At 49.8% G+C, this 23,233-nt stretch overlaps 1 protein-coding gene across 3 annotated transcripts in view; it reads right to left on the reverse strand.

Moving 5' to 3' along the window:
• The window catches only part of DISP3 (dispatched RND transporter family member 3), a 72,776-nt gene that overhangs the window by 11,643 nt on the left and 37,900 nt on the right, over window positions 1–23,233 (reverse strand). Inside the window, exons 12-21 of one of the 3 annotated variants that reach the window (XM_081955263.1) lie at window positions 22,236–22,372; window positions 21,373–21,554; window positions 20,320–20,450; window positions 17,812–17,987; window positions 17,586–17,712; window positions 14,751–14,896; window positions 13,413–13,572; window positions 10,644–10,757; window positions 9,580–9,746; window positions 7,346–8,185 (exon numbers count right to left, since the gene is read on the reverse strand). In XM_081955263.1, coding sequence (XP_081811389.1) covers window positions 7,823–8,185; window positions 9,580–9,746; window positions 10,644–10,757; window positions 13,413–13,572; window positions 14,751–14,896; window positions 17,586–17,712; window positions 17,812–17,987; window positions 20,320–20,450; window positions 21,373–21,554; window positions 22,236–22,372 — 1,703 coding nt within the window. In that variant the 3' untranslated portion in view covers window positions 7,346–7,822. Of the gene's footprint in view, window positions 1–7,345; window positions 8,186–9,579; window positions 9,747–10,643; window positions 10,758–13,412; window positions 13,573–13,723; window positions 14,024–14,750; window positions 14,897–17,585; window positions 17,713–17,811; window positions 17,988–20,319; window positions 20,451–21,372; window positions 21,555–22,235; window positions 22,373–23,233 lie in introns of those variants that run through there. The other 2 variants (XM_081955264.1, XM_081955265.1) reach the window with 2 other exon arrangements.

The raw sequence follows: 23,233 nt of genomic DNA on the forward strand, positions 1-23,233 counted from the left end.
AAGGGCTACCTGTAGATGATCCTTGGGCATATCATGTTTGTTTCCAGGAAGTCTCCTCTGCCTACAGATGTCTTGGGAAGACGAGGAAGGCAAGTTCCACCATCTGCGGGAGCAGGGGGTCTCCAACCTTAGCTTGTAGACTTCAACTTCAACACTTCAACACGTGAAGTGTTAATACCACTTTATAAGGCCTTGGTAAGGCCACACTTGGAATACTGCATTCAGTTCTGGTCACCATGATGTAAAAAAGATGTGGAGACTCTAGAAAGAGTGCAGAGAAGAACAACAAAGATGATGGGACTGGAGGCTAAAATATATGAAGAACGGTTGCAGGAACTAGGTATGTCTAGCTTAAGAGAAAGAAGGACTAGGGGAGACATGATAGCAGTGTTCCAATATCTCAGGGGTTGCCACAAAGAAGAGGGAGTCAAGCTATTCTCCAAGGCACCTGAGGACAGAACAAGAAGCAATGGGTGGAAACTAATCAAGGAGAGAAGCAACTTAGAACTGAGGAGAAATTTCCTGACAGTTAGAACAATTAATCAGTGGAACAGCTTGCCTCCAGAAGTTGTGAATGCCCCAACACTGGAAGTCTTTAAGAAGATGTTGGATAGCTATTTGTCTGGAACGGTATAGGGTTTCCTGCCTAGGCAGGGGGTTGGACTAGAAGACCTCCAAGGTCCCTTCCAACTCTACTATTGTATTGTATTGTATTGTATTGTATTGTATTGTATTGTATTGTATTGTAACTCCAATAATTCCTCAGCCAGTGCATGCTGGCTGAAGAATTCTGGGAGTTGAAGTCCACAAGTCGTAAAGCGGCCATGGTTAGAGCCCCCTCTGCTACAGCATGGCTAACCTGCCTAGCATCCGGTGGCTTGAATGGGGGCTCCATTGTCAACCAACCATCGAGCTTGAAGGACCAGAGCGGCGTTGTTCTTCCCAACTAGCCTACCTCCAAGTCTAGTTGCTGTTTTCCTACTTCGGGCATTTAAGGTGCTTGTGGACCTTTGGTGACGTCACAAAACCGGCCTTTAAACTTTACACCTGGAGCTTCTTCTGCTCCCAAAACAGTTTTGGTTCGTCTGCTTGCTGAGGTTTTTTTTTTTCCCCTTTTGGATTCTGCCCAATTCGAAAGAAAGACAAGTAAGGACAGCTGGCCCTCCTTCCGTCTCCGGAGTTATCCTATATTTCTGCTTTGTTTGTGTGTGTTCTCCCCCCGCCGTGCCTGTTTTCGTTCATCCCAGGGCTCGTCTGAAGCAGAATCAGAAATGAAGATGAATTTGCACTCCGAGAGCAAAATCACATTTTACGACGGGGGAGAAAACGGCCCGTGATCTTCTACTGAAAGGCTGCTGCGTTTCCATTTATGTTGAGGCTCCATGGAGACTGGGAACTAGCATCTATTTTCAACAGTGTCTCGACCTCAGATCAGGAGTTAACCAGGCTCAACCCAAAAGGTTGCAATTCCGACGACCCGAAAAATAGCATTTTCGGTTAACCCTCTTAGGAGCAGGGAAGAAGTTGGCTTGGTGTTAACCAACCGAGCAGGCGGTTGGTCCTTCTGAAGTCCTTAAAAAGATGCTTTTATAAAATATATATATTAGTCCAGCGAGGGCGAAGCTTTTTTGGCTCGCGTGCTATAAGGGGGGGAGTGCAGGGGGCTCATGCGCAGGCATGCTGCACCCATAATGCAATGTGTGAAACACCCCCCCCAGTGCGCATGCAGGCATGAGAGCCCTCCCCATTTTTTGCATGCTTTTTTCGCTCTCCCCAGGCTCCAGAGGCTTTATAGGAGCTTGGGGAGGGCGAAAAGAGCCTCCCCCGCTCCCCCAGAGGCTTCAGGGACCTTCAGGAGGCTTCCCTGAACCCTCCGGAGGGCAAAAAATGACCCTACGAGCAAACCAGAGGACTAAAAAGTGACTTCCGGTTTGCTCATAGGGTCCTTTTTAGTCCTCCGGAGGCTTCAAGGAAGCCTCCTGAAAATCCCTGAAGCCTCCGGAAGGCTTAAACCGACCCTACGAGCAAACCGGAAGTCCGTTCCTGAACTTCCGGTTTGCCCATTGTGCCATTTTTTTGCATTCCGGAGGGGGGGCAAGGAGGCTCTTTTCGCCCTCCCCAGGCTCCTATAAAGCCTCTGGAGCCGGGAGAGGGGAAAATGTCTTTTAAAAAAGCTAAACTCAGTTGGCCAGCGCGCACATGTGCGCTGGCCAGCTGACAGGGCAACGTCTCACGTGTCCCGACAAATGGCTCCGCGTGCCACCTGTGGCACGCTTGCCATAGGTTTGCCATCCCGGTACTAATCAGTTGGATAGCCATACTTTGCTACAGATCTATGTGATCAGACTTGATAAAAGTGACAATTAAAGCTTGAACATTAATGAGCAGTTACAATCGACCTCTCCTCTCCCCTTCTCTCCCTCAGGCTTGCCCCACAGAGGTCTCTCCTAACTCCTTCTTTCCCTCAGGCTTACCTCACAGAGGCCTTTCCTAACCCCTTCTCTCCCTCAGTCTAACTCCTTAGCATCAGAGTGTTTCTCAAGTGGGGAGAGGGAGTAGAATACCTAAACTCCCAGGCCACAGGCTGGATGAGTCACATGCTGACCATGCCCAAGTGGCAGTTGGAACAGAGTTCTTTTCAGGTGGGGAGGTGGAGTAGTGTAACTCCTTTGCTTCAGAGCGTGTTAATAATAATATAAGAAATACTAATGATCTGATGGTCATTTTGAAAAATCCTTTCTTAGGGAGCACCTAGAAGCCAAGAGGAACATACACGCCAAATTTGTAGGCTTTACGGTTCTGGAGATTTCATGATGATGCGTGAGTGGTATTTCACTTTTATATAGAGAGATACACTTCTGGAGAGTAAGTATCCAGATGACATTTTTGAGAAAGGAAAGGCATTCCTGGCTGTGGTTAGGACTCCACAAATGTAGGCTGCAAAATGTTCTCATTCTTTCTGGGATCTGAGGCGGCAAGAAAAAAAACTCTTTTCCCGGACTTCCTGATGCTCAAAAGGATGACAGAAAAATATCTCGCGGTGGCTTGTTATTTTATTAGCCCGATTTAAAAATGCGGCTTGGATACTTTTGACTAGATTGAAGGGGGTTGAAGAGGGTTTGTTCTTTTCTTGTATGTAACATTAACCTCATATTAAAGCTATGGAAGGAAGTTCAATAAGGACCACAACCTTCAGCCTGGATCCAGGTTAAAACTATCATCTTCTTTTAATGACCTCATAATCTCTTGAGGGGTGGAGTTTGGGCAACTGAGTGTTTATTGGCCGGATGCCCTTCTTGTTGCCAATGAGGTTGTTTTTTTTTTCTACAGCAGATATATTCTCATTGTGTCCAGAGAGAGAAATACCTGCTAGGTTAAAACTATGACTTTCCAGAATTAGACAAGAGGCAGGAAACTTCTAAATATTGCTTGTGGCTTCTCCAACGCAGAGCCAATATTTCATGATAGACTGCCTCTGAGCCTGAAGGTTACATCAATGGGCAACCCAATTGGAATGACCCTCGGGACTTTCTCCCCCTTTCCAAACACCAATGATTTTGATGAGTTATGGTAGTTAAGAGCTGTGCCCAATCAAAGAGAGCTTCTGCAGCAAGGGGCAGTCTACCTTTAGAAAATGCAAAGAGGCCTGTACGCGAGAAACCTTTGAAGCATCAGCAGAACGAAAATGGCGGCGAGAAAGAAACGAGGCCAGAGAGAGAGAGAGAGAGAAAGAGAGAGTGTAAGAGAGAGAGAGAGAGACACACACACACAAGCGAATGTCAAAATGTGTGTTTTCTTTTCCAACAGTCTCAAAAAAAGAACACGTGCACACAAATTCCACAACCCAGGATGGGTAACTCAGGAACGCAGGAGGGAACAGCCAACTGCAAAATAATGATGATGATAATAATAATAATAATAATCGGATAGGGACAGCAAAAAGCGAAGAAATTGTGCTCTGTAATTGCCGGGATAAATGATGAAGACGAAGGCTTGACACCTGCTCGTCAAAACCAGATCCCAAGGCGGAAAAGCTTGTCCATCCACCCACCCCCACACCCACCCTGAATTAAATCTGTCTCTGGCTATTTTCAGCCAGGAGTTTTTCCAGGGCTTTGCTAAGATCAAGCAAGGTATTTCAAGGTCCTCATTTGGCTAAAAGAGAAGCTGGCAACCTTCCCTGCTACCAGCTACGGGGATCCTGCAGGCTCCTCCGTTCCGCAGAAGTTAATTTACGGATCCGGCACGCCAAGAGTGAAGCCCCCCCTTTGGTGTAAATCAGCCAAGCAGGAGCCTCTGAACACCCAAGGATTCCTGTTAGTCTCGGTGGTAAATCACCGGCAGTTGATGGCCTTCCCAAGAGAAACACTTCTCTTCAAAGGGGAAAAAAATCGAGAGGCTCAAAAAATAATATTCCGAGGAGGGAGGGAGGAAAGGAAAGAAAAGGAAGGGGGAAAAAAGGAAAGGAAGGAAGGGGGAAGGAAGGGAGGGAGGGAGGAAGGGGAAGCAAGGAAGGAAGGAAGAGGAAGGGGAAGGAAGGAAAAGAAGGAAGGAAGGGGAAGGAAGGAAAAGAAGGAAGGAAGGGGGAAGGGAAAGGAGGGAGGGAGGGGAAAGGAAAGGGAAGAAAGAAAGGAAGGGGAAGGAAGGAAAAGAAGGAAGGAAGGGGAAGGGGAAGGGGAAGGAAGGAAAAGAAGGGGGAAGGGAAGGAAGGGGAAAGGAAAGGGAATAAAGGAAGGAAGGAAGGGGAAGGAGAAGGAAGGAAAAGAAGGAAGGAAGGAAGGAAGGAGAAGGAAGGAAAAGAAGGGGGAAGGGAAGGGAGGGAGGAAGGGGAAAGGAAAGGGAATAAAGGAAGGAAGGAAGGGGAAGGAGAAGGAAGGAAAAGAAGGAAGGAAGGAAGGAAGGAAGGAAGGAAGGAAGGAGAAGGAAGGAAAAGAAGGGAGGGGGAAGGGAAGGGACGAATGGGAAAGGAAAGAAAGGAAGGAAGGAAGGAGAAGGGGAAGGAAGGAAAAGAAGGAAGAAAGGAAGGAGTGAAGGGGAAAGAAGGAAGGGGGGAGGGAGGGAGGAAGGAGGGAAGGAAGGGGAAAGGAAAGGGAAGCAAGGAAGGAAGAGGAAGGGGAAGGAAGGAAAAGAAGGAAGAAAGGAAGGAGGGGAAGGGGAAGGAAGGGAGGGAGAGAGGGAGGAAAGAAGGAAGGAAGGGGAAAGGGAAGGGAAGCAAGGAAGGAAGGGGAAGAGGAAGGAAGGAAAAGAAGGAAGAGGAAGGGGAAGGGGGAAAAGAAGAAAGGAAGGAAGGAAAAGGAAGGAAAAGAAAAGGGAGGGGAAGGGAAGGGAGGAAAAAAACAGGAAATTTAAGGGGGAACTCAAGGCTGGACTTCAGACATTTGAAGGGGTGAAATTTCAACCCACTTGTAAATAAAAAGCAAGGCTGGGAAAGACTTACAGAGCCGGGAAGGGAACCTTGGAGAATGCAAAGAAAGAAGGCAGCCTCTGATTATTTTCCTTGCACCAAAGGGGAGCAATTTTGTGCCTGTCCAGATCCTCATTCTTTCTCCCCACCCCCACCCCCACGAAAACCCTACCTGGAAACAAGCAGAGGGCAGGTAGGAGTTAAAGTGCAAGTGGAAACCGAAGACGAGGAAGGGGATAAGGGTTGGGGAAGCCATTTTCTTCTGGTCCTCTGACAGGGATACTTTGGAAACCAGAGGCAGAATTTCTGAAAGTCGCCGAAATCCTGAAACCAGAGGTGGTATTCCACCGCCCGAACCGGGAGCAGAAATCATGGGCGGTGCCGCCACAACCACACCCAGCTCTATGGCATCATATCCTTTCCCTGGAGTGGGAAGGGAATGGAGATTTTACAGTATCCTTTCCCTGGAGTGGGAAGGGAATGGAGATTTTGCAGTATCCTTTCCCTGGAGTGGGGAGGGAATGGAGATTTTGCAGTATCCTTCCCCTGGAGTGGGGAGGGAATAGAGATTTTGCAGTATCCTTCCCCTGGAGTGGGGAGGGAATGGGGATTTTGCAGTATCCTTCCCCTGGAGAGGGGAGGGAATGGGGATTTTGCAGTATCCTTCCCCTGGAGTGGGGAGGGAATGGAGATTTTGCAGTATCCTTCCCCTGGAGTGGGGAGAGAATGGGGATTTTGCAGTATCCTTTCTCTGGAGTATGGAGGGAATGGAGATTTTGCAGTATCCTTCCCCTGGAGTGGGAGGGAATGGAGATTTTGCAGTATCCTTTCCCTGGAGTGGGGAGGGAATGGGGATTTTGCAGTATCCTTCCCCTGGAATGGGGAGGGGAATGGGGATTTTGCAGTATCCTTCCCCTGGAGTGGGGAGGGAATGGGGATTTTGCAGTATCCTTCCCCTGGAGTGGGGAGGGAATGGGGATTTTGCAGTATCCTTCCCCTGGAGTGGGGAGGGAATGGGGATTTTGCAGTTTCCTTCCCCTGGAGTGGGGAGGGAATGGGGATTTTGCAGTTTCCTTCCCCTGGAGTGGGGAGGGAATGGAGATTTTGCAGTATCCTTTCCCTGGAGTGGGGAGGGAATGGGGATTTTGCAGTATCCTTCCCCTGGAATGGGGAGGGGAATGGGGATTTTGCAGTATCCTTCCCCTGGAGTGGGGAGGGAATGGGGATTTTGCAGTATCCTTCCCCTGGAGTGGGGAGGGAATGGGGATTTTGCAGTATCCTTCCCCTGGAGTGGGGAGGGAATGGGGATTTTGCAGTATCCTTCCCCTGGAGTGGGGAGGGAATGGGGATTTTGCAGTATCCTTCCCCTGGAGTGGGGAGGGAATGGGGATTTTGCAGTATCCTTCCCCTGGAGTGGGGAGGGAATGGGGATTTTGCAGTATCCTTCCCCTGGAGTGGGGAGGGAATGGAGATTTTGCAGTATCCTTCCTCTGGAGTGTGGAGGGAATGGAGATTTTGCAGTATCCTTCCTCTGGAGTGGGGTGGGAATGGGGATTTTGCAGTATCCTTCCCCTGGAGTGGGGAGGGAATGGAGATTTTGCAGTATCCTTTCCCTGGAGTGGGGAGGGAATGGGGATTTTGCAGTATCCTTTCTCTGGAGTATGGAGGGAATGGAGATTTTGCAGTATCCTTCCCCTGGAGTGGGAGGGAATGGAGATTTTGCAGTATCCTTCCCCTGGAGTGGGAGGGAATGGAGATTTTGCAGTATCCTTTCCCTGGAGTGGGGAGGGAATGGGGATTTTGCAGTATCCTTCCCCTGGAATGGGGAGGGGAATGGGGATTTTGCAGTATCCTTCCCCTGGAGTGGGGAGGGAATGGGGATTTTGCAGTATCCTTCCCCTGGAGTGGGGAGGGAATGGAGATTTTGCAGTATCCTTCCCCTGCCATGCCCACCAAGCCACGCCCACAGAACTGGTAGTAAAAAAATTGAATTTCCCCACTGATCTGCGCATGTGCGGAAGTGGCTTGTGCGCTCACATTTGCGAACTGGTAGAAAAGGTAAACGTATGCCACCCCTGCTCAAAACGTGTTGGCTGGTCCCAGAGAGGGAGGGGGCGGGGACCTCTCTGGACTGCCCAGGAGGATTCCGTCTCTCTCCTCTGCCCTGGCTTCTCCCCATTGTGTGCATGGGAAAAGACCCGAAACGACAGCTTTGATTTCACCAGGAGGCAGAGAACGGCTCCTGGCGCCACATTCTGCAGACGGGTGAGTGGTTCATGCGCAGAGCGCTGCTACCCCAGCAACTCCCGTGGAACAGGATCAAGAACCCACCCACCCTGAAAAAGATCATGCACCCAAGGAGCCTCACCCTACAGTTCTCTCTCTCTCTTTGTTTTTGAGAGGGGGGGTCTCTGGGGACTATAAGCCAGCCCCGCTGAGGAGGGGGATCTCCAATCCGCTTCTCAGCAGCACCAGATAAAGGCCGAGGCCGCCCACCCCAGCCAGCAGCACTCCCAGCAGCGCCTTGACGAAGGAAGTCCGGCTGCGGGTGAAGGAAGGCGGCCCCATGATGCTCAGCAGGGCCGTGCTGACAGTCAGGGTGTAAAAGATGGAGAGGCCCGTGTTGAGGGCCACGATCTTCCCAAACTTGGCGAAGGGCGCGATGATGCAGAAGAAGAGAGGAACGGTGGCGATGACGGTGGTGACCGCGCTGGAGACGACCGCCACGCCCACGTGGCGCACCGATTCCACCATCCTCCACTGGCGGCTGGAGCTGGGGTCCTGCGGGCCACAAGAGGCGGGTCAGCTCTGCTTCTCTCTCCCCGCCCCAGGCCTTTAAGACCATTTGTCCCGTTTCAGGTCTCCGTCCCCCATTCCCCGTCCTTGAAGAAAAAGGAAATCCAAGCCCCACTTGAAAGTTTGTACATGCATGTGATTTTTTTTTTGCCTCGTGCATATTTTGACACACACACAGGACGGGATGCCTGCTGTGTTAGGGTGGGACCCCTTGGCGGGTTTCCCACCCATCTCCTCACCCCCAAATGCATGCATTGAACCTGCCTAAGGTAAAGTTAAAGGTTCCCCTCACACAGATGTGCAAGTTTGGGGGGCTCATCTCCGTTTCAAAGCCAAAGAGCCAGCACTGTCTGAAGACCTCTCCGTGGTCATGTGGCCGGCATGATTCAACGCCAAAGGCGCACAGAAGAACGCTGTTCCCTTCCCACCAAAGGTGGTCCCTATTTTTCTACTTGCATTTTTTCGTGCTTTCGAACTGCCAGGTTGGCAGAAGCTGGGACAAGTCACGGGAGCTCCCTCCGTTATGTGGCACTAGGGATTCGAACCGCCGAACTACCAACCTTTCTGATCGGCAAGCTCAGCGTCTTAGCCACTGAGCCACCGCGTCATTCCTGGTCCCACCTAAAAACCAGTAGCCAGCTTGGATTCTCAACTCCAGTCGCTGGACCAAAGGGCCAATCAAATTCTGGACCCATTTTTAGCTCAGCAAATATTTCAGACCGTGGCATACACCAAGATGGCTCCAAAATATTGTTCAGGTTCGGGCTGGGCTTTGAGGAATAGTTTGAAGGGAATGGGGTGTACTTAATAGCTCTCTCTCCCTATTCCAGAGTTTTTGCCCTGCATGGTTATCACGGTGATTATCACAGTGGCACAGTGGTTAGAGCACAGTACTGCAGGCTACTTCTGCTGACTGCCGGCTGCCTGCAATTTGACAGATCGAATCTCACGAGACTCAGTCCTTCCAAGGTCTGTAAAATGGGGACCCAGATTGTTGGGGGAAATAGGCTGACTCTAAACCACTTAGAGAGGACTGCGAAGCACTGTGAAGCGGTATATAAGTCTAAGTGCTATTGCTATTTTCCTCCCTCCCTCCCTCCCAGTGGTTAGAATGCAGTATTGCAGGCTGACTCTGCCTGTTGCCAGCGGTTCGATCCTGACCAATTGGCTCAAGGTTGATTCAGCCTTCCATTCTTCCGAGGTGGGTCAAGTAAGGATCCAGATTGTTGGGGGCAACACGCCGACTCTGTAAAACTCTTAGAGAGGGCTGTAAAAGCACCGTGAAGCGGTATATAAGTGTAAGGGCTAGTGCTATTATCTCCTGGACACGGAAGTGGGGAAGAGGAAGAAGAAGGAGTTACCCCAAAACAAAGCCTCACCTCTGCCAGGTGTGGGGGGAGGCTCTCCCCAGCCAGAAGGAAGCCCTCCACCAGATGCACGCAGTAGTCCACCGAGGAGCCCACCAGGATGGAGAGTGAAACGGCTTCCACCGCCCCAATCTCCCAGCCAGACCAGTACATGACAGTCACCACAAGACAGACGACGCCTGGAGAAAGAGACGGGCAGCCATCAAAGGTTCTGCCTCTCTCTCCCTGGGGTTCAAGGCTCCGTTTCGGAGCTGAAACCAAAGTTTCCTCCCACCCTTCCTGGCGCTGATTTGTTGCTGGCGAAAGGAGTGAGGAAATTTTGGAAAGGCAGGGGTAAGCACCGCCTCTGGGGATGATAACTGGTGCAGCCCAGGAGTGGAATTCAGCAGGTTCTGAAGAACCGGTAGCGGAAATTTTGAGTAGTTCGGAGAACCGGCAAATGCCACCTCTGGCTGGCCCCGCCCCTGTCTATTCTCTGCCTCCTGAGTCCCAGCTGATCGGGAGGAAATGGGGAATTTGCAGTAACCTTCTCCTGGAGTGGAGAGGGAATGGAGATTTTACAGTATCCTTCCCCTGCCACACCCACCAAGCCATGCCACGCCCACCAAGCCACACCCACAGAACCGCTAGTAAAAAAACCTGCATTTCACCACTGGCGCAGCCCTCTTACTTGCCCAAAGTCCCTCTAAAACAGCGGTCCCCAAACTTTGCAGCTTGGTGGCCTGGCTGGGAGGGGAAGAGGGGAAACTGGGCCAGGTGAATGGCGTCTCCGTGCCCATGTGCAGCATGACCGGGTGAGCGCGGCCCACCGCTCGCACAGTGGCCCATCCCTCGTGGAGCCTGGTTCCAAATAGGCCCCGGGAGTTGGGGACCCCTGCTCGAAAAGAATGAAAAGAAAGGGGGAAACGTCTCAAACTTGGTTTCTGGGGAGGGTTGGCTGCTTGCTCTGATGGTCCAAGTGAATTTTGTTTTTAAAAAAGGAAAAAAGGGTCTTATAGGAATTCAGCCAGTGCACACAAGACTAGAAGAGAGTTGGGATGGGGTGAGGCAGGGAAGTTTGGATAGAGCGCCCATACCTAAAATGGTGAGCAGGACAGGAAGCAGGAGGAGGAGATGGGTGGTGAAAAGGGCAACAGCTGCAATGCAAATCACCAGGGAAAGGATGAGGCCGAAAAGAGCACTTTGCACGCCTGGAAGAGAGACAGACAAGAGAAAAGAGAGAGCAAGATGTCAGCGTTCCAAATACCATGCAGAATTAAATCCGAGCCCAAGGCAGAGCTATCCTTAAAGTTCCAATTTAATAAGACAGACATGTTGGCAACGGACTGTGGAATCCCAAATCTAAAAAGCTTCCCTGGGTCTATTTCTAAATAGACCTGGCCTATAGAGTGAACTCAGCGTATGCTAGAACACACAATGTCCCCAGGGAGGTACACATTAAATTTCTTAGGAAAAGCACAAGAGATGAAATCCTGAAGGCCCAAAGGGGGCAAGCCTTGACATACAAAGATAAGGAGATAACCATTCTGAAACAGATCTCCAAGAAAGTGAGGGAGAAAAGAAAATTTTATTCGCAATTGGCGAATAAACTATACCAGAAGGGGGTGTGGTTTCGATGGTTACTGCCTGAAGGTATGTTAATATTCTGGGAGGAGACAAGAGTTAGAATTAATATACCCATAGAGGCGCAGGCCTTTATGGAAAAAAATAAACTACTCCTAGAAAAACCAGAAGACACTTCAGTAGATGTACAAGACACGGGAGGGGCCGGAGCACTGCCAACGGGGGGAGATGGGGCGACATCAAGAAAGCTCAGATCACACAAATAAGTAAGAAAATCCATGTGATATAAACTGACCGAAATTACCAATTGAATTTACCACACTGACTATATGCTATTATGTAATATTTGAATTTTATGTAAATGTATACTATGAGTTTGGAGGGGGTGTGTGCACCTACCGCATTTCACAGCTGCCAAAATTTGTAACCTTTCCCTTACCTTTTTCCTATGTAAAACATAAAAAACCAATAAAAAACTTTGTTAAAAAAAAAAAGCTTCCCTGGGATTCCACCCAGTTGAAAGTTCATGATCTTATTCCCCACACCCATCAATCCATCACATGGTCCAATCTTCTTCAGCCACGCTGGCATCTCCACCCAGGCTGGTTCCGGTCAGGTGCAGAGGTGCAGAGACAAAAGAATGACCTTGGGCTTCTAGAAAGGAATGACAACAACGCATTCCACAATTCTACTCCTTTCCATTCCCCCCTCCCAATTACGACACTAACGAAACAGCGTAACGAAATGATAGAGAGCGTGGCAGGCCAAAGATCCTAAAAAGGAATAGAACTGCAGGCCTGACACAAGAAACATCATGGAAGGACAGAGTTGGAAGGGGCCTTGGAGGTCATCTAGTCCAACCCCCTGCTCAAGGAAGAGACCGTTACAGAATCACAGAGTTGGAGGGGACCTTGGAGGTCCAGCGATGAAGCACCCACGACGTCAGGTGGCAAGCTGTTCCACTGGTTAATTGTTCTCACCGTTAGGGAGTCTCTCCTTAATCCCAAGTTGTTTCTCCCCTTGATGAATCTCCATCCATTCTTGGAAACCAACCAAGGGGAGAAGCAACCTAGAACCAAGGCGACACCCCCCCACACACACACACTCTCACACTCTGCACCATGAAAAGGGGTGGGGGGATATATAATTGCACCAGAATTTGGGAGAAGCAGATCTGTTTCCCTCTTTATCCTACAAGAGGCAGAGATTTGGGCTCAGTGATGCGGAGATCAAAGGGCAGGAGAAGCAGAAGCATCTCTACTTTGGGGAGCTGTTTGTGGGGGGCAGGAATAGGGAATAGGAATAGAGGAAAAGAATCCTACTTATAGTACACCTAAGGATTCATTCCTCACTGTCTGAATCAGTTCGGAAAGGACCCAGCAGAGGGAACACAGCCAGGCTAGGAAATCCACTCCACAGGAAGACCAAAACTACACCTGATGGACTCTTGCAAGCCTCATCGTGCTTCTTACGCCCTGCCAATCAGAGAGGCACTTATCTTGCTTCCCGGGGCTGCCCAGGATGATTTAAATAATGTTTCAGCCCCTTTTGCTTGGCTAATGGCTCCCATCTCTTTCGGTCATTTGTCTACAGCTAGAACCTCCAAACTTGGCAACTTTTAAGACTTGGGGATTTCAATTCCCAGAATTCCCCAGGCATGCTTGTGGACCTGTGGCTGGGGAATTCTGGGAGTTGAAGTCTACAAGTCATAAAGTTTCCAAGTTTACAGACCATTGTTTTACAGCAGAGGTAGTTAACTATGGCCCCTTTATAACTTGTGGACTTCAACTCCCAGAATTCCCCAGGTAGCCATGCTTGTGGAGCTGTGGCTGAGGAATTCTGGGAGTTGAAGTCCACAAGACATAAAGTGTCCACGTTTGGAGATCCATGCTCTACAGCAGAGGTGGGGGACTATGGCCCCTTTATAACTTGTGGACTTCAACTCCCAGAATTCCAACCAGCTCGCCATGCTTGCAGACTTGTGGCTGGTGACATGCCGGCTGGGGAATTCTGGGAATCGAAGTCCGCAAGGCATAAAAGGGCCCTATCCCTGCTCTACAGCAGTGATCAGGAGTAGTAGGACATGCACTCCATCCATGTTCAGGAGTAACAGGAGGTGTACTCTAACGGTATTTAAGATTTCACCCTCCCTCTCTTAGCCCCAACATGTTGCAAGCTGCATGAAGTCACCGTGTTTAAAGGGCCAAATACATTTGTTTAATAAGCACATTTGCTAGTAACAATAAATCATACTTCCTTCTCATTCTGATCCTATCACTCACCGATGATTTCCATGAAGATTTGCTTCCAATGCTCACAAGTCTGGAAACCACGGCGTAGCGAGGACCCTTCCGGAAACTGCCGGATCTGTTCCTGAAGGAAGGTTTCCCATTTGCGATAGTCGGAATAAGTCTGGAAGGATGATTTTCCCTTGTAGGTGGTCTGAAGGAAGGAAGGAAGGAAGGAAGGAAGGAGTTGGGGCATTAGAGGAAAAGACAAGGCAGAATGACGGAATAACAGAGCTGGAAGGGACCTTGGAGGTCTTCTAGTCCAGCCCCCTTCTCAAGCAGGAGAACTGTGAGTGAGGACAGAAGAAATATACTATTCCAGACAAGTGGCTGTCCAGTCTCTTCTTAAAAGCCTCGCACCCCCAACTTCAGGTGGCGAGTGGTTCCACTGGTTAATTGCTCTCACTGTTAAGAAATTTCTCCTTAGTTCTAGGTTGCTTCTCTCCCTGATTAGCTTCCACCCATTGCTTCTTCCCTGAGATGTTGGAACACTGCTATCATGTCTCCCCTGGTCCTTCTTTTCATTAAACTAGACGTAGTTTAATTAAATTTATTCTGCGATAGTCAGACTAAGTCTGGAAGGATGATTTTCCCTTGTAGGTGGTCTGAATGAAGGAAGTAATAGGACATTAGAGGAAAAAGACAAGGCAGAATGACAGAATAACAGAGCTGGAAGGGACCTTGGAGGTCTTCTAGTCCAACCCCCTGCCTAGGCAGGAAACCCTATACCGTTTCAGACAAATGGCTATCCAACATCTTCTTAAAGACTTCCAGTGTTGGAGCATTCACAACTTCTGGAGGCAACTTCTGTTCCACTGATTAATTGTTCTCACTGTCAGGAAATTTCTCCTTAGTTCTAAGTTGCTTCTCTCCTTGATTAGTTTCCACCCATTGCTTCTTGTCCTTCCCTCAGGTGCCTTGGAGAATAGCTTGACTCCCTCTTCTTTGTGGAAACCCCTGAGATATTGGAACACTGCTATCCTGTCTCCCCTAGTCCTTCTTTTCATTCAACCATTCAATTCCTGCAACCCCTAGTCTTTCTTTTCGCTAGATTAAAATAAAACAGAACAAGAGAGTTGGAAGGGACCTTGGAGGTCTTCTAGTCCAACCCCCTGCCTAGGCAGGAAACCCTACGCCACTTCAGACAGAGGGTTATCCAACATCATCTTAAAAACTCCCAGTGTTGCAGCATTCACAACTTATGGAGGCACGTATCAAGAGTTTGAAAGCCTGGCTCTTGAGGACTAGGATCTTGATCCGTTTTTCAGTTCTGGAGACGAAAAGGGCCTGGCGATCTCAGAAAGCCAGATCTGGGAATCAGGGGTCTCTCACCGACTCAAAGGCCATGGAGATCCACTGGACCTTGCCGTCTTTCACCCCAACTGTCCCATGGGAGAGTTGTCCCGGAAGCAGGTTGGGCTCAGGGAGACTCTTACACTCTGGGTGTAGCATCTGAAGGACAGAGGAGACGCTGTAACCTAGAAAGGGAAAGAAAAGCGGGTTTTTTTCCCCCCTGTGCATTCTGCAAATCGGGGACTGCAAAACTGCCCACCCATTCCTAATGTATTTATTTTATTTAGTTGTAAGACACGGTGGCTCAGGGGCTAAGACGCTGAGCTTGTTGCTCAGAGGCACTTCAGGGGTTCAAATCCCTAGCGCCACGTAACGGAGTGAGCTCCCATGACTTGTTCCAGCTTCTGCCAACCTAGCAGTTCGAAAAATGCAAGGAGAAAAAATAGGAGCCACCTTTGGTGGGAAGGGAACAGTGTTTCGTGTTCCTTCGGCGTTGAGCCACGCCGGCCACATGACCACGGAGACGTCTTCGGAGAGTGCTGGCTCTTCGGCTTTGAAAGGGAGATGAACACCGCCCCCTAGAGTCGGGAACGCCTAGCACATATGTGCGAGGGGAAATCTTTACCTTTACCTTTAAGATTTGTACGGACACCTTTCCTGCTGAGGTCTCACAACAGCAATAGGTACGATGCACAAGCTGCTAAATTTTTCCTTCTTTTTTCTCTGGCTAAAGAATTGCCACACCGGCAGCCCCTCCAGGTGAGAAAAGATCTCCACTGGATTGCCATGAACGCCTCTCCCCCCCCCCACACACCTTGGCTATATCACTCAACCACCTCCACCTTTTAGGTCGACCAACTTCGTAAAAAACACCCCTCTTTCTATCATTTCAGACAACCTGAAGGGCAGAATTGGTGGGCGTGGCAGGGGAAGGATACTGCAAAATCCCCATTCCCTCCCCACTCCAGGGGAAGGATACTGCAAAATCCCCATTCCCTCCCCACTCCAGGGGAAGGATACTGCAAAATATCCATTCCCTCCCCACTCCAGGGGAAGGATACTGCAAAATCTCCATTCCCTCCCCACTCCAGGGGAAGGATACTGCAAAATCCCCATTCCCTCCCCACTCCAGGGGAAGGATACTGCAAAATCTCCATTCCCTCCCCACTCCAGGGGAAGGATACTGCAAAATCTCCATTCCCTCCCCACTCCAGGGGAAGGATACTGCAAAATCTCCATTCCCTCCCCACTCCAGGGGAAGGATACTGCAAAATCCCCATTCCCTCCCCACTCCAGGGGAAGGATACTGCAAAATATCCATTCCCTCCTCACTCCAGGGGAAGGATACTGCAAAATCCCCATTCCCTCCCCACTCCAGGGGAAGGATACTGCAAAATCTCCATTCCCTCCCAACTCCAGGGGAAGGATACTGCAAAATCCCCATTCCCTCCCCACTCCAGGGGAAGGATACTGCAAAATATCCATTCCCTCCTGACTCCAGGGGAAGGATCCTGCAAAATCCCCATTCCCTCCCCACTCCAGGGGAAGGATACTGCAAAATCTCCATTCCCTCCCCACTCCAGGGGAAGGATACTGCAAAATCTCTATTCCCTCCTCACTCCAGGGGAAGGATACTGCAAAATCCCAATTTTTCCCCACTCCAGGGGAAGGATACTGCAAAATCCCCATTCCCTCCCCACTCCAGGGGAAGGATACTGCAAAATCCCCATTCCCTCTCCACTCCAGGGAAAGGATCCTGCAAAATCCCCATTCCCTCCCCACTCCAGGGGAAGGATACTGCAAAATATCCATTCCCTCCTCACTCCAGGGGAAGGATACTGCAAAATCCCCATTCCCTCCCCACTCCAGGGGAAGGATACTGCAAAATCTCCATTCCCTCCCCACTCCAGGGGAAGGATACTGCAAAATCCCCATTCCCTCCCCACTCCAGGGGAAGGATACTGCAAAATCTCCATTCCCTCCCAACTCCAGGGGAAGGATACTGCAAAATCCCCATTCCCTCCCCACTCCAGGGGAAGGATACTGCAAAATCTCCATTCCCTCCCCACTCCAGGGGAAGGATACTGCAAAATCTCCATTCCCTCCTCACTCCAGGGGAAGGATACTGCAAAATCCCAATTTTTTCCCCACTCCAGGGGAAGGATACTGCAAAATCCCCATTCCCTCCCCACTCCAGGGGAAGGATACTGCAAAATCCCCATTCCCTCTCCACTCCAGGGAAAGGATCGTGCAAAATCCCCATTCCCTCCCCACTCCAGGGGAAGGATACTGCAAAATCTCCATTCCCTCCCCACTCCTGGGGGAAGGTTACTGCAAAATCTCCATTCCCTCCCCAGTCCAGGGGAAGGATACTGCAAAATCCCCATTCCCTCCCCACTCCAGGGGAAGGATACTGCAAAATCCCCATTCCCTCTCCACTCCAGGGAAAGGATCCTGCAAAATCCCCATTCCCTCCCCACTCCAGGGGAAGGATACTGCAAAATCTCCATTCCCTCCCCCACTCCAGGGGAAGGATACTGCAAAATCCCCATTCCCTCTCCACTCCAGGGGAAGGATACTGCAAAATCCCCATTCCCTCTCCACTCCAGGGGAAGGATACTGCAAAATCCCCATTCCCTCCCCCACTCCAGGGGAAGGATACTGCAAAATCCTCATTCCCTCTCCACTCCAGGGGAAGGATACTGCAAAATCCCCATTCCCTCCCAATCAGCTGGTACTCGGGAGAATAGATGGGGGCAGAGCCAGTCAGAGGTAGTATTTTCCGGTTCCGGTACTATTTTCACTGCCGCTTCTCCAGAACCTGTCAGGACCTGCTGGATTTAACCCCTGCTGAAAACGGGAAGGGGAAGATACCTGAAGGGAGGCACTGGGCTCCTCCTGGCTTGACCAATTCGGCGTTGCTGGCGATGGCCTTACAGATCCGGCACAGGTTGCCGATTTCTTTGAACAGGTCGAAGCTGCTGTCGTAGATGACGCTACCCTTTCCAAAGGAGATACAAGCGGCGAAGAGGACATGTAAGCGAGATCCGACCTGGGACGGCTCCTCCAGCCCCTCCAGACCCCAGGAAAGGACACGCACCATGTCTCCAATGACGTGGTTGTCGGCATGGTGGGTACGGTTGACCCCAAGGATCCCAAACACCACGAAGACCATGGCGCCTGTGTCCACCAGAGGACGCACGGCAGGCTTCCCGCAGTTACCGTTCCTGCAGGGGTTGAATCCTGACGTGATGGAGAACCTTGACCTGGAAGAGGCTGGAGAAGGAGAGAGGAGGGAGCAAGGAAGGGGCGCAGCCGTTAGGGTGATGACGTTGAGGCTCTAATCCTGTGATGGCGAGCCTATGGCACGCTGCCAAAGGTGGAACGCAGAGCCCTCCCTTTGGGCACACACACCATCCCCAGGTGCTCTTCCGGTTTCCCCTCGTATTTGCTGGCACCGGAGCAATGGGAAATGACTTGAAAATGGCCCCAAAACATGCCATTTTCAGGGCCATGTCTGAGCCATTAGACCATTTTCAGGCTGGGTTTTGGGTCATTTTCAGACCTGTTTGTGAGTCATTTTACGTCGCTTTGGGACATTTATGGGTGTTTTCTTTGACCCCAAAAAGGTGTGGTTTTTTGGCCTGAAAAACGTGTTTTTAAAAAATATATATTTTTATTATTTTTACATTTAAAACAATGCAATACCGGAGTCGGAGTGACCATACATTCACATTATATACAGCTAGTTTCAATCATTAACAATTAATCTACTTTTAATGACTACATGGATTGACAAATAATAATGGAAAATTAAATTTGGAGTTGAGGATGATTGGAAATTCTAAGGCTAATGGAAAGTAGAAATGTCTTATATGAAGTAATGAGTTTCTTTTTTTCTTTGACTTAATCTTTATTTTTATCTTTGAGAGAATGGTGATATAATTTTATAAAGACTTATTGTTACCTAGTATATAATTATAGAGGTAAAGAAACAAGGGTTGTCGCAAAAGAAAGAACACTAATGGCAATTTGAACATACAATGCTCAATGAAATATTTAACTATGTTTAATGGATAATTAGTGACCGTATCCTTAATTGTAAAAACCACCGCACAAAAACTTGTAACCAAACAACATACTTGATGAAATTGTGTGGTTTTTTTTACTTCCCTGCTCTTGTGCTGTATGTGTTGTTTTGTCTTTTTAAAAGAAAAATAAATAAACATTTAATAAAAAAAAAACCAATTAATCTACTTAATACATTGTCTGTCCTTCTGTTCAATCACAATATATACATTTGTTCCAGTCTTGTCATCTTGTCTTACACCAATCATAAAAACTGTTCCATACTTCAAGATATTCTGATTCCCCTTTATTTTTAAGTTCAAGAGTGAGCCTATCTGCTTCTGCACAGGCCAACACTTTTCTGATTGTATCTAGCTCTGATGGTGTATTTTCTTTTTTCCAATGCTGTGCATAGGTTATGCGCGCTGCAGTCAGTATATGTATAATTAAATAAAGTGTATCTTTCTTAAACCCCTCCGGTATTATGCCTTGGAGAAAAGTTTCTGGTTTAAACATAATTTGTTCTCCCACCATTTGGGACCTGTTTGTGGGTCATTTTAGGTCGTTTTTGGACATTTATGGGTGTTTTCTTTGGCCCCCCCAAAATGTGGGTTTTTTGGCCTGAAAAACATTTGTTTTTGTCTGACAAACGGCCTACAAACAGCTGGAAAAACAGCCTGAAAATGGCCCCCAAATGGCCTCAAAACGGCCCCCCAAACACCCCAAAAACAGGAATGCGCATGCCAGCCAGTGAGCATGCATGTTCCAGGTTAGGCACTCAGTGCCAAAAAGGTTCACCCTCACTCCATCCAAAGTAGGACAGGGCAAGAGGACAAATTTAAAGACCCCCGTCTTTAAACTGGAGTTGTTGGGGAATTGGGCTCATCCGTGGTTGTAACTTAACTTAACTTAACTTTATTCAATTTCTAGACCGCCCTTCTCTCAGAAGAGACTCGGGGCGGTGTACAGTCATATTAAAACAATAGAACAATAAATATACATAGTATAAATATAGAATAAATATAGAGCTGGAGGAGGTAACAATAGTTCACCGTACAAATTTAGTTTAAGTTAAATTAGAATTTTAAAAATTTAAAATACATTAACCCTTAAAAACTATCCCAGATAAAATATCCACCAGGAGGTAAAATGGAACTATAGATGGGCCAGGCCGGCTAATTGGAACAGGTGAGTCTTAAGTTTTTGTCGGAAGGAGCGGAAGTCAGTAGTAGTTCTAATATTGGGGGGGAGGTCATTCCAGAGGGTTGGGCCCATCACAGAGAAGGCTCTACTCCTAGGCGCCGTAAGTCGAGGACTACCTGTATTATGATCACGTCTGTGGCCATTCTTCCCTAAGTTGATCCTCACAACAACCCTCCACGGTGGGCAGAGTAAGGGGGCTGCCGGAAGTCCCCTCCCTCCCACGGGAGCTGCCTTGAGCCTCCTCCCTCTGCTTCCTCTCCCAGGACCACAACAAACTGCAAGTATGCAACAATGAAGAGAAGACACTCCCCTCGCACCCACTTCACGGGTGGCTCACCTCTCTCGCTTGGCACGAAGAGGTATCCTTTGTTGGGTCCATCTGGACTGGAGCTGAGGAGGCAGCCTGGGGGCGCCAGGCAGACTCGGCTGTGGTACGGAGGCTTATGTGACTGGGCGAAATACAGCTTCCTGGGGAAAAGCAATAGCACTTAGACTTATATACCGCTTCATGTTGCCTCACGGCCCTCTCTAAGCGGGTTACAAGAGTCAGCCTCTTTCCCCCAACCATCTAAGTCTTCATTTTACCAACCTCAGAAGGATGGAAGGCTAAGTGAACCTTGAGCCGGTCAGAATCGAACCGCCGGCAGTGGGCAGAGTCAGCCTGCAATACGGCATTCTAACCATTGGGGAGGGAGGGAAGGGTGGGAGGTAGCACTAGCACTTAGACTTATATATCGCTTCATGTTGCTTCACAGCCCTCTCTAAGCGGGTTACAGAGTCAGCCTCTTGACCCCCAACAATCTGGGTCCTCATTTGACCCAGCTCGGAAGGATGGAAGGCTGAGTTGATCTTGAGCTAGTCAGTCAGGATCGAACTGCTGGCAGTGGGCAGAGTTAGTCTGCAACATGGCATTCTAACCGGAAGGAAGGAAGGGAGGGAGGGAGGGAGGGAGGGAGGAAGGAAGAAAGGAAGGAAAGAAAGAAAATTGAGTACAGACAACTCATTGCAAAGGAAGGAAGGAAGGAAGGAAGGAAGGGAGGGAGGGAGGGAGGGAGGGAGGGAGGGAGGGAGGGCCCATAGACTTATATACCACTTCACAGTGCCTTTACAGCCCTCTCTAAGCGGTTTACAGAGTCAGCCTCTTGCCCCCAACAATCTGGGTCCTCATTTGACCCACCTCGGAAGGATGGAAGGCTGAGTCAAATTTGAGTCAGAATTGAACTGCCAGCAGTGAGCAGAGTTAGAAAGCAATACCGAGCCACCACAGAAAGGAGAAGAAACCCACTGGTGTGACAACCAGCCCAGAACACACAAACACACACCTATCCCCAACCTATCCCCAACCTAGTGCTCTCCAACATTACCGTCTGTCCCACCCGCTCAGCATTACCGTGTGCGCTGTTGCTCCTGGGTGGCCACGTAGAAGCTGAAGTCGGACTTCCACCCTCTCTTCGTGTCGCATGATAAGCTGGTCATCATCCACTTCTTGCTGGCCCCTGGTTGGACATGCCCTACTGTGGACATACAAGCGGTCAGCCTCTTGGTGAAGTTACCGTAAGGAACTTTATACACCTAAGCATGGATTAATGAAAACACAACACTTCACTATAGGTCTCTAGAGGCCGGCGGGAGGGGGGGAGGGGGCAAACAGGGCATAAAAGACAACTTCAGGGTGGCACGCCCCTCTCTCTTTGGCTCAGCCAAGGGGCAAGCAAGGAACACGGAGTTGGCGCCTATCGCAGCAACTCCAAGAGCAGCTATGAAAGAGTACTTTGGACTACAAGTTCCTCTGCCCACAACCATCAGGGAGGATGAGCAGCCCCGCAGTCCAGCAATGATCTAGACCACAGGTCCCCAACTCCCGGTTAGCGGTCCAGTACCGGACCATAGCCTATTTCCAACCGGGCTATGGGACTGGCGCAGCCGGCAGCTTAACGCGCCCGCCGCTTGCGCAAGCTGAACTGCGCATGTGCGCCAACACTAGCCCGCTGCTCACACAGGCCAGTCCCCCTCTCCCGCCCCTCCATCGAGCTGTCAATCCACAAAGGTTGGGGACCGCTGATCTAGATTCGGTGGAGACTGATCTAGTCTAAGCCTCTCAAAAGAAGGCATTCTGGGCAATGCCACCTACGCAAAAGCTGCACAATGCGTTACTGAAGGGGCCTAAGCTGCCCAGTTGCCCCTCTGTGCTGATTTATGGTCTTCCCTGACAAAGGAGTCACCTCTGCGTCCTCCTCGCCTGTCGGGGCTTACCTGGAAGGATGGCACTTCTCCATCTTTTGCGGGCACCGTCTGCCAGGGTGCCGGCACAGTAGCGTTGAGAGAAAACCTGTAGATCACCGGCCGGCTGCTGCCCTTGGATCTGAAGATGTAGACTGTTCCCTGGGGATCTGGAGGAGACAGGACAGTCGTCAGATCGCCTGTTGTGGCCTGTCGGCCGCCGGCCCCTTCAGCAACAGAATCAGGAGGAGGAGGAGGCGGCGTGGGAGTCAGGGTCAGCATCAAAGCAACCTGAGAGCTTCGAGGAGGAAGAGGGAATGGAGCTGGCAGAGAGAGAGAGAGAGAGACGGAGGCGGAGCCTGGGCCGTCCGTCAGCCCTCAGATGGAGAGTCAACAGCCCCCAGGTCTGGAGGTGGCTGATGAGGAAGAGGAGGAACAGCTGGGTCCAGTGCCTGAAGCACAGATGCACAGAAGGCAGAGGAGAGGAGAGCAATGGAAATCTATGGGCCGGTCCTTGGGATGGAAGAGCCACTGCTGCTAGCGAAGCCCCACCCTAGCTCGGGGGATAAAAGGCAGAGGAGAGGAGAGCAGTGGAAATCTATGGGACGGTCCTTGGGACGGAAGAGCCACCGCTGCTAGCGAAGCCCCACCCTAGCTCTGGGGATAAAAGGCAGAGGAGAGGAGAGCAGTGGAAATCTATGGGCCTGTTTCGGGGTCATTTTTCAGTCTGTTTTCTAGCGCCTGCAAAGACCAGCTGGAAACCAGAAGAGCAGATGGCAACGGTGGGCGTGCCCAGAGAGAGGGCTCTCGGTGCCACCTATGGCGTGTGTGCCACAGGTTCGCCATCATGGGCCTAGATTCAGGGGTGAGACCAAATGCAGGCCGTGCCGACATCCAAAATGGGTATTGAATTGGCGATACCGGATCCCATCTGATTCAGATGCCGCTGGCTCTGTGCCTGTATGGAAATGGCCTTTTTCAGACCGGTTTTCAAATCTGAATCAAATCAAGGCAACTCAAACATGACTTTT

This window comes from Natrix helvetica (assembly GCF_964273705.1).
Source record: "Natrix helvetica genome assembly, chromosome: 5".
NCBI classification, from domain to species: domain Eukaryota; kingdom Metazoa; phylum Chordata; class Lepidosauria; order Squamata; family Natricidae; genus Natrix; species Natrix helvetica.